At 38.2% G+C, this 11,686-nt stretch overlaps 1 protein-coding gene across 1 annotated transcript; it reads right to left on the bottom strand.

Moving 5' to 3' along the window:
• ska3 (spindle and kinetochore associated complex subunit 3) lies at positions 1–11,448 on the bottom strand. The gene is made up of 11 exons (XM_061724410.1): positions 11,228–11,448; positions 11,075–11,136; positions 6,711–6,882; positions 6,133–6,583; positions 5,955–6,016; positions 5,495–5,691; positions 5,129–5,344; positions 4,661–4,840; positions 2,555–2,634; positions 1,357–1,496; positions 1–494 (listed from the first exon to the last, which is right to left on the bottom strand). Exons 1-11 carry the CDS (start codon positions 11,340–11,342, stop codon positions 337–339), a joined length of 1,833 nt encoding a protein of 610 aa, XP_061580394.1. The 5' UTR covers positions 11,343–11,448; the 3' UTR covers positions 1–336.
• Between the last annotated feature and the right edge of the window lie 238 nt (positions 11,449–11,686).

Raw genomic sequence — 11,686 nt, 5'->3', positions numbered from 1 at the left:
TTACAAAGAATTTTTAGTGCTAGAGTACATGTATCATTTATATATTGTTATTTTTAAGCCAACTGTCTTTACTTGTATACAGAGTATACATATGGTGTGCATAAATATGTTACAATTTCTTTATACTGAGTTAATATATATGACTGCAGTTCACCATGCAGAGTAACTACAATATACATATAAACCCATAAAAAGACTTTACACCTGCTTTCTCAGGTAAAGTTACTTGTGCCTTCTCTCGTGACTTTTATTAAGCATACAGACCAGAATTTCTGTACCTTAAAGCTTTTCATAAATCCAGATGGGATTAGATTTGGGCTGGCAGTTGGACAATCTTTAGTTCTGTGTGATTAGTTTGTACACAGCAGAGTCCATATTCCCGTCCACATGATTCAGCCTCTTGAGCTCCTTCAGACAGAGGACATAAACCGGGGCCTTAGTTCCAACGTCGATCATCTTCCTCAGCTTGTCCATGGTGAACTCTTTCATTTCTCCTGCAGAGGGCAGCAAAGAACAGGGGGAGATCAGAAACTGCAAATCTGCTTCTCTAACAAGTGCTCTTCATCTCGTCATAAAATATGTTTTGGCTTGGGACATGACTGATAAAATAACACCAGAATACATCCAGTAGTACTGGTACATCCTTACAGGGACTGCCTTGTGTTGGTGTCTGTGGTGTGTTGGCCATGTTTTGAAGGACAGACGATCATTTTACAAAGCCAAACAAATATTCTGTGTGCTTTTTTTCCCCCAACCTTAATAAAAGCCACATTGTTGAGGACTGAACACCATGCAACACTTATTATGGTCATGGTATAACAGTTTCTAATTCAGACATTAAATTAGTTCAGTAATTAGGCTGATGGCTTGATCTTTCCAACACTCTACTTAATATGCATAAATTAAGTAGTAATTATTGTATTTTTCTAGACTCAGTATAGTGTGGTCTTCAACAGGCCACTCTACCCAGTCAGTTATTTGTTAGGATGGCATTTTTGCAAAATATTGTGCAGAGGACAATGTGAAATTGATTATACAGTCAAAATATGCCAAAGGAAGATAATTAAAACAAGTTAGAACAGATCATTATGTTTTAAGAAAAAAAAACAGTCATTAAAAATAAAAGAAAAACACATGACTGATCAAAGACTGTCCAAATGATTACAAATTTGTAAAAGATGAGATGTTTTTGTGAGAAAGTTTAAAATTAAAAACTATTTTGTTGCAACACAACCATCAACATCCACTGTTCTATTCTCTCTATTTAAAGGCACATTTATGTGAAAGTGTGAAAAGTAAAACTAAACCTCTGTACCGGGGACGTGGGCGTGATCCTTTGTTCCCGGTGACACTGACCTGGATGCTCGTGTGTGAATGTGTTGATGTTGTTGACGGCCTCGTTGAGGCTGCTCAGAGTCATCTGCCTCAGGTAGCTCGGTAACGCCTGGAACTCGTTTCGTGACACCAAAGACACACTCTCAGCTTGTGAGAGAAGACTAGGTGGAGGGAAAAAAGTTGAATAAATGACTACAAATCATATAAAGTAGAATACATAAAAGTTGGAGGGATGAAAAAGAAATAACCACCAGCTACAAGTAAAAAGTTACAGAATAAGTAAATAAAAAATTCAGTGATCCATTTATTATGGATGCTCTAATAACTTTTATAACAAAAGGTTTTGCCTCTTTTTATCTTTATAAGTTTGTTTCACTCCATGAAACAAGTTTTCTGAAAGATGGTGTTCTGATTAAATACTTCTTGCAGTTAGGATTCTCTAAAATAGTGTAAACATAGTGAAATGGACCATTAAAAAAAACTTACCGGTAACTGAAATAAAAATAATCTTTTGTCATATTTTCTTAAACAGTCATCGTTCCTTGTAAGTTATAAAGACAGTTGGATAATACTTTTCCCTTCTTCTCCTCCCAGAGCCCAAAATGGTACTTGAATTATTTGACCACACCTGAACCGAACCAAACCAGAACTGTGGCGAGCCTTCAACCGGCCTCAATCATTGCAACGGTGCAGTTCCCATAGAAACTGGCCAGCAGAAGCATCATAAGTTTCCTCTGCAAGGAGGAGCTTTTGCGGCAGCAACAAAGCACAGCAGAGAGGGACATGCCAGTGTTGGCCATCAGGTTCTGCTTTAAAGGGTGTACTATAACTTAAGCAGAAAATATTTTTCATGAACTTAAGCATTTTGTAACATTGTTTAGAAAACTGCCATATAAATATATGTAATTATATTATTATTATTATTATTATTATTATTATTATTATCTCAAAGAGCCCTTATCTTCTCCACTCGCTCTAGTGAGGAGAGAAAGCTGTTTGTATTACACTTAGTAAATTAATCACAATCATTGGCCTGTAACAGTTTCTGTGGAAAACAGGCAAAGACACTGAATCCGTCTAAATCTTAAATCATTTTTGGTAGCACTCGTATGAAAGGGTATGGTCTGCAGCTTTTGAAAAGTTGATGGAAAGAAATGTTAAGCTACTGCCACACTTGTCTAAAATCCCTTTTCAGAGTTTTGAAGGGAAGTTGTATTACCTGTGCACATCTTTTTCTGGAATGGCGTGTGGCTGCACTGCTGCAGAAGTTGTCTTCTTCATCTGAGTCTGGGACACAAGCTACAAAATAAAAGCACAAAGCAGCTCAGTAAAGTTGAAATTCACTTCTGATAAACTTGTGTTGGGGTTTGATACATATATAAACAAGTTTAAAATGATTTAGAGCCACTGACAAAATCAAGTAGTGTAAAATCACACATAGGGCCTGATTTACTAAAGGTTTGCGTGTGTAAAAACCTGTGCAAACTTGACAGCACCCGCAAACCAAGGTGCAAGCTGATCTACTAACAGCATGCAAAGAATAGCGTGCGCAAAATAACACACGCTATTCATTTAGTACTTTTGCCCTGATGAATAATCAATATGGGGCGTACCCGGCAGAACGCGCTAAATACTGGGAGGGGAAAATGCAAATTGGTCCATTTACCACGCGCAATGAGATTTACCAAGCCTGAAAGTTATTGCGGGGATTGTGATTGCGTCTGTATTTAATACGTTCGAAAGGAAGGTGCTAATCTGCACATGCAAAAGGAGAAATATTTTATTTGAATGTTAAATCGAGTATTATTCAGCAAAAGGTTGCCACAGGAGGCATCTTAATTTTTTTTATTTGTGATAATAAATAAATCACGTGTTTTCATGGAGAAAAAAGTGTTTCTTATTGTGCGCCAATGACGTGATCTACTAGTTTGCATTATTCGTTTTGGAATACTCAATTTAGATATATACTGCATGGGATTTGGACTCAGAATAATGGCTATAATTGCCACGGCATGCCACGGTCAGCTCGAGACAATTGTCTCGAGCTGACCGGAGCATCAAGACTGGAGAGATGATTAAAAATGATGTCCGAGCTGTCATGTTAGTCTATGTCCAAAATAACACTGAAAAGCTTGTCTGATTACGCTTTTAGTTGTCATCCATCCATTCAATACACGTAACAGACATTGATGTATTCACAATGATTCATTATCAGCTGTAAATACTTGTGTACAGCTATTATTCTGAGTCCAAATCCCATGCAGTATATATCTAAATTGAGTATTCCAAAACGAATAATGCAAACTACAGATCACGTCATTGGCACCCCAGGATACAGCTTTGCCACCAAGGTGGCAAAGCGCTCTCTGCTCTGTGCGCTCTGTGCGCTCTGAATTTGGGCACACCATAGGTCTGGGTAATGTACTCGCAAATATCCAGTGTAACAGTCTTTGTGAGGAAATATCTATTCTTTGTCTTTGCCACCTCCAAAACAGACAAACAGTTGTTGCGTCTCTCTCATGGAAGGTGCGCTCCTAAACCCGAAACGCGCAAACCCGAAGCGCATGATGAGATGAGGTATCTCCTCCTCCTCCATTTGCACAAATTGATTAAACCAAAACAAACTAAGCAAACGTAATAGTTATTACATTTGTGGGAAATCGCGTGTTACGTTTGTAGTAGGCAGCGACTATTACGTTTGTGGGAGATGTATTACATTTGCAGGATTACTACATTAAAAACTGCATATTTTTATTACGTTTGTGGTTTATTACGTTTGCGGGCGTTACAAGCCTGCTTACTGTGTTGTCTTCCATAATATTTGTAAATATATATAATATAAACTCCTAAGTATGTGTTTGTGTGAGTGTGTATATATAAATATCTCGAAGTGTCAGTGTGTTGTTTTTTTTCTTGGTCTACTTATCATTGAATATACGAGGAGGTGCTTTTCACGGCAGGGGTGCTGAATACGGCACAACAATTTGCCTCTTCCACTAATATCTCTAACTCCAACTCGTCAAATTTCATTTTGCACTTGTGACTTGTGACTGTGCTTTCCATCCAGACTCTCCATGGCGCAAAGTTTGCGCTCGCAAACCGTAAGACACGCAACACCTCATTTAAATACTGAGGTTTGCACCTGTTAGCAATCTTAGTTGATCACCCGCAAAACACACAACAACAGCACGCGCAAACTTTTTCAGTGCACACGCAATTTAGTACCGTACTCTTTATTTAGGATCTTAGTAAATCGGGCCCATAGTGGAATAAAATCAAAATGATTTAGTCAGCAGTTAATAAGATAGGACAGACTATAACTTACTTTACAGATGTCCTGTGTGATGGAGTTAAGGTCCGGTCTCTCGGGCGTGTTTAGCTCCTCGTACGTTATCCTTATGCGAGGCATCTTCAGGCTGAACTCCTGGGTGGGCCCGTCCACTTCTAGACCGCTGTCAGCAGCAACTCTTTCATTCTCCCTGATCCTCAGGGTTTTTCCGTTGCTCTAAAGGTGAACATAGAAGTTAAAAAGGTGAAAGAACAATAAGCCTCAACACACAACTTTATTCTTCTCTATTGGGTCTAACGGTAATACAAATGGTAGTTAAACATCTGGCTGTAAATGGTGAGGCATCAACAAATCACCTGCCACTTCTGTTTCACCATTTTTTCACGGAAATACAGGGATGTTTAAAGGTTTGTGAACCCTAAAGGTTTACATTCAAGAGCTATTGCTGTTTTTTTAGGCTTGAGATTTAACCTGTTGCTTGGAAATTAAATTATGTGCTCTTACATTTTGTAAAGAATTTTTCAAGAAAAACTCCAGGTTTGGCATCTCGGGCGTCTGGGGCATCTGTTTGTCGTCTACACCAAAGACCGAAAAATCTGGCACGTTGTATTCCCAGGTCTGTTTTGAGCCAGTTGTGCCATTACGGGGAGTCGCCTGAAGTTCAGTTGTTTGGCTGTCGTTTGCAGTTTGCATGTTGGTTGGATCTGGCTGCCGGACACTCTGGGAATTAATGAAAAAAAAGGCAAAGCCTAAGCTGGAGGTTTTCATTAAAACATTGAAATTAATCATCATCATGATGCCAGCGGCTAAACTTGATTTAAAGAAGTCGAAGCTCGGGAGAAATTTAAAAAACATAAAAGCCTCTTATACCTTTTTATTGCTGACCAGTCGGTTCAGATATGGGGTTTGAAGAGCTGGGGCCTCGGGTGTAGTAGGCAAGTCGTCAGCGTGACATGGGGATTCTGGGTTGCCGTTTTGCACTGGCACGGAGCAATGACCATTTGATTTTTTGATGTTGAACCCTGGGGTATGAAATACAGGGCGCTCTGGGGACTCCAACTTGTCAACTGAGGACAAAAAAACAAAACAGAAATTACATACTGGAGCCGAGTGCAGACATAGATGATTCCTCAAATATAGTTTGGACTAGTCCAGAAGTATGTTGATAAGAAACTAGATATTTGACAAACTTATGTATGGCATGGGATGACTTTCTTTTGGATTAATTCCCATAACAGGACAAAATTTGTGTTGAAGTTACTTAAAGCTGGTAGTGAAACACCTTTGAGTGAATGCAGATACTAAGGAGGAATCTCTGACAGTTTAATACCTTTTGTCTGCAAACTTGATATTACGGAGTCCACTGTTGGCACAGGTATGTCTTGTGGGGCTCTGTTGAAAGAGGACACGCATGATGCAACGGGAACAGTGAGTATAAACAACAAGATATTTAGTAGAAATCCTATAAACTCTGTTAATGAGTAAAGCTCAAGATGAATCCTTCATACGTTGTTTGGTCCCTCTGATGCTTTTCAACGTTCTTCCGTAACAGATCCATGGTGAAGTCATTGTTTAGGCACATGGTGTGCTCTGTGATACCAAAGTCATGCATCTGGGGTGTCTGTAGTTCATCTTCATCCATCCTCAGGGCACATTTAGGAGTTATGGGCATAGGGGGTAGTGCAGGGGTGCTGAGTGAGGGTTGAGGGAAGCTCATTTTGGGCATAGGAGGAACTTCAGGGCACCACTCCCCAGCCAGAGTTCTTTTCAGCTCCAGCTCAGAGAGACCAAAATCTGAGAACTGAGGGGTTCGCATCACATCGCTGAAAGGCAGGTCCATTTTTGGTGGTGATGAGCAGTCGTTCCCTTCATCATCTTCCTGGCTTTCCTCTTTTACCATATCTGGGTTACTTTCATACCCCTCTGCTACATCAACTTCAGACTCTGCATCATTTGCCTCTGTTTAAGAGAGTGACAAAAACAGCAACTTTGAATAAATCTTACTATATTTTTTCAGTCATTACAAGAGAGTCCAGAAACATTTTCAAAGACATGATTATTCCTGTTATATATACCCATTACTTACTGGTTGTTCTTTGGTTGTTCAAGGGGGCCTGGTAACCATACTTTTCCAGGTGTGTCCTGATTGTCTCAATGTCCTTAGAGACCCTTTGTTCCATCACTCTACAAGCCCCGATGAACTTGCTCACCTCATTCTCCTTGGATTTTTGCTCAACTAACTCATCCTGGATCTGCCCCTGCAGGAGGACGGACCAAAAACCAATCAACCAATTATTCCTTTTAAAATGTCTTCCGCTATCAAAAATAAAAAAAAAAGGAAGGGGGGGGGGCTTAATGTACCTTTTAATATGCGTCTGTCTGTCACTGATTTAACAGCAGGTGTATGGACAGGTCACAGTATTGGTTCCCCACAGATAAGACCAGTATCAGGTCTTTTGTGCAGCATTTTATGGGACTGATCAACTCTGTTCAGCAGGTGGTTTGCAATAGTCTGCTTCTTTTTTTTCTTTGTTGTAACTTTGTAAACTTTGTTTTTGAGATTATGAGCTTTTTTTTTTTTGTTGTTTTTTTTAGATAGTCCATGACTTAGTTAGATTTACTACTGTTTTTGACCTTGGTTTTCTTGTGCACCTGTTGGTTTTACCGATGTATTTTTGAAACCTGTTTGTAATAATATCCATCCATCCATATAGTCATCCTCCTTCACAAGTTTAAATTTTAATTCTCTCAGTTCACTGCTCTTTAACATGTTTCCAAGTAGGTGAATATCCAGACTGAAAGTGAATGTGTTGAAGTTACCAAGAAGAGAGATTAGTACATTACTATTACTACAGATTTCAGTAGATCTAATTAAGCAGTTGCATGCAAAAGGGTCAGAACAGGGGGGAGTGGTAACCTAGTGGTTGCAGAAGTGGACTGGCGTCTGGAGGACCAGGTTCAAGCCCCCAGAATGCAACCCAGGTCAACCACCCTGGGCCCCTGAGCAAGGCCCTCAACCCCAACCGCTCCCCGGGTGCCGTTCATATGGCAGCCCACTGCTCTCTAGTCTCTAGAGATGGGTTAAATGCAGAGACACCAAATTCCACCAGCCTGGCTGTGTGGTCATTAATATATATATAAAAAAAAAAAAAAAAACAGACATCAGGTGTCTCGATGCAGAATGACAAAGGGAAACAATGATTTTAAGGCGTAAATGATGATTCAGATAAACACAGCTAATCTTTTAGGGACAAAGTATTAGTCTGCAGACTCTGTAAGAGGCTAAATGGTCCTCCCAGTAGTTTTGGTTTAATCCAAGTTGCCAAGGCTACATTTTCCATCACACCTGGTCAGCTGTGGTATTGCAGAGAAACTAAAAATATTTTTTTGTCCTTCCAATTAATTAGATGAACGTTTTTATTAGTCACATGGTTGAACAACTCATGTTGCAATAAAAATAATGAATGCTTTCCACTGCAAGCCCATAAAAGGATAAATTATCATTCAATTTACAACTTTTCCTTCAGTAAGCAAGTAAAAATACTTTAAAATATATGAACATACATTTTGTCTACCTTGAAAAATAATGGTGTTTCTTACATTCTGTGTGTAGATTTTACAACCAGGTTCACAATTAAGACTATTAGACGGTACAGGTGTAAAAAAAAAAAAAAAAAAAAGCACATGTAAAAGCTTAATTTTAAAGCAGATGTACAAAACTGCACTTTTATTGTTCTTGTTAAGTACATTTTAACTAAAATTTCTTAACCCCACTACTTGAATATAATTGACACAATTACAAGTTATTGTTATTTATATTAGAAATGGAAAAGCCTCGTCAAAGTCCAGAGACCTTAAAAGCATTGAAGAGATAACATTTGTGCTTGTCAAAGCACAATAGCAGTTTGTTTTTATGTTTTTAAATCTACAACAAGTTATTTTACTATGAAACAAATAAATTATGCTGATGAAACTGATTAAATGACTTAAATGTAAATCCCGAACAGAGTTGGCGACTTTAAACCACAATACAACTGCTATTAGTTTGTAAGTATTTGTATTTAAAATGACCGTTTGCAACAGCTTGGGAGGAGCTGTAAATCAAGACATCATGAGTAGCATTGGTACTTTAATACAGTGTACTTTACAATATTCGAGTGTTGGAGGTTTGTAGAGCTGCTGTTGGCGAGGGTGTGATAAACATGAGATGATATAAATGCAGAGGAGTCAAGTAACGAAATTTTGGTTATCTATACTTCACTGGAGTAATTATTTTTCAGACGACTTTTTACTTTTACTCCTTACATTTTTTCACGCAATTATCTGTACTTTTTACTCCTTACATTTTAAAAACAGCCTCATTACTCTATTTCATTTCGGCCTTTAAAAAAAACTATCCAGTTAAATTGCTCCATCCGGATAGAGTGAATTTGGTTGTGGTTGTTTCAGATGTTCTTGTCCAGTTTTGTTCTTACATCCGTTCCCTCAGATTCCTGCAACTAAACTTGGATGTACATTCCAATAAAGGTTAGGATAAATGATAACATGCCTCTGAAGTTTGACTTTTTGATCTTCTGCTCTCTGAAACACATATTAATGCTCAATAGTACACATATATGGTTTGTAAGCGCCATGTATAGCTTATGATTTACTTTATAGTTAACTCTTTTATTGCATAATATGCCTTATTGTTTACAGAGAAGGAATATATTTCAGTTTAAGTTTTGAGAGTTATTATTTTATAGTTTAGTGATTAAGACCTAAATTTCACTACTGATATTTGTTTTGCCTTAACGGTTTCGGTAGTTTGGGGCAGTGGGGCTTCCGTAGCAGCTGAAGGTGTGTTTTATGTCAGTTGAAAGAATAAACGAGTGACGGTGGAGCAACACAGCGTTTTATCGTTCTGCTGACGGTTCTGTTGCCGTACTCAACGCGTAAACAATCTCCTGTCGTCATTACCATTCATGAAGTGAGTAAGATGTTTGGTCAAAAGAAGAAAGAGTATAAAGTCTAAAGATAGTCACTACATGGTAGGGCTGGGCGATTTTGGACAAAAATAAAATCCCGATTTTTTTCTCTGAAAACTCGATTTTCGATTTCGATTTTGATTTTTTGGGTAAAACTACAAAAGACAATGGAATAAATTGTTTCAAATATTTTATCTTTATTTTTTAAAGAAAAATAGCAAACAAATTTCCCTATTGGGAATGAAGTGCAAGTGAAAGATACTGTAAATCCTCCTTGAGTTTAGTAAAGTGACAACATTTACAATTTTCTTGACCAAACAAAGATGACTAGACGAGCTCTGTCTGTAATGCAGCCAGCTGCAAAAAAGGAAAATCGATTTTCCGATTTTCCTTTTTTAACATCGATTTTGATTAATAAATCCGATTTAGATTTAAAATCGATTAATCGCACAGCCCTACTACATGGTTCTTTAATATATTTGCATTATACTAAGATGCATTCATTTTCAATGGCTTTTGTCCTTAATGGCTTTTTTCCCCCTTACATTACTTTTACTTTTATACTTTAAGTAGTTTTGAAACCAGTACTTTTGTACTTTTACTTGAGTTGATACTTCAACTTCTACAAGAGTATTTTTAAACTCTAGTATCTATACTTCTACCCAGTACTCGAGTTGTAAAAAAATAAATCAGGGGGGATGGTGGATTTTATCATATGGGGACAGATAATTTGTGCTGATTACAAATAATATAATATATTACAAATAATAGCACTGACCAAAACACCTGCAGAAATACTGCAGGAATGACATAGCAGCAGTTAAATGCAGCCTTCTGTAAGCTTTAAATATCCACTGGGCTTACATCAAATACATCAAAACACAACAATAAAAACACTTTTCTGAACTTATCAATATGACTCTGTCCTTCACAGGATAAGTAAAATGGATCACTGCAAAAACTCAAAATATTAACAAGAATATTTGTCTTATTTCTAGTTAAAATGTCTCATTTTAGTAAAAAAAAATCTTATTACACTTAAAACAAGACTCATCACTGGAAAAAACAACAATTTCTCCTGTTTCAAGTAGATTTTAACTTAAAATAAGTAGAAAAATCTGCCAGTGGAACAAGATTGTATTGCTTGTAATGAGAAAATAAATCTTGTCCCAGTGGCAGATTTTTCTACTTATTTCAAGTGAGAATTTACTTGAAACAGGTGAAAATTGTCAAATAAGTTATTTTTCTGGTGTTATTTTTCTGGTGATGACTCTAAATGTTGAAATAGCAGTAAAACCACATTCATTGATGAAATGACATAAGCCAGGGATGGAAATGGGGGATGGCAGTTTTACAGGGGGGATGATTTGGACCGTTTTTATTTCAGGGGGGATGCCATCCCCCCTCATCCCCCCTCAACTCCAGTACTGCTTCTACCTGAGTAATGAATGTGAATACTTTTGACACCTCTGTATAAAAGTACCTTCAGGTTCAGAACTTCACTGTTCACTTCGTGATAAACCCGCATTGCTCTGGCTGCGCTTTCTGGAACGAGACAGGGTGAAGGTTGAGGTTCGTGGTGGTGACTGGTTTGTTTTGAGCAGGTGTGTGTGTTGTTGTAGTTGTCCCCCCTCACCTCCGTCCTCGTCCTGGCCGCGGTTCTCAAACGCCTCCTGCAGTCTGCTCGTTTCTGCCTCCAGATTCCCCGCCAGCCTCCTGAGTTTGGAGAAGAACTGCGATGTGGGCTCCATGTTCACGGAAGAGCGGGTTAAAATGAGCCAAATCAGAACCACGGACCTAAACACACTTGCAGGTGTTAGTTTGTTTATCGATCTGAACTTTCAGATTTGGCGCCTTTTCCGGGTTTTCCGGAAGTGAGCTCTTCTTCGTCTCCCTGATGCCGGTGTCCGTGTTTGGTCGAGACAGCGCCCCCTATGTTTACATTGGTTTTGGTACTCCAGCACATATCTTCATAGTTAACAGTGTATGGGCTCAAATTAAAGCCATAAATATTTTGTATCTGCAAATAAACTTTGTACTTGTAGAAATATTTTGTGCATGTGCAAAAAATATTTGTACTTGCAAAACATATTTG

Source organism: Cololabis saira, chromosome 6 (genome assembly GCF_033807715.1).
Source record: "Cololabis saira isolate AMF1-May2022 chromosome 6, fColSai1.1, whole genome shotgun sequence".
NCBI classification, from domain to species: Eukaryota; Metazoa; Chordata; class Actinopteri; order Beloniformes; family Belonidae; genus Cololabis; species Cololabis saira.
The sequence above is the reverse complement of the archived record's forward strand: the minus strand, read 5'-3'. Positions and strand labels throughout refer to the sequence as shown.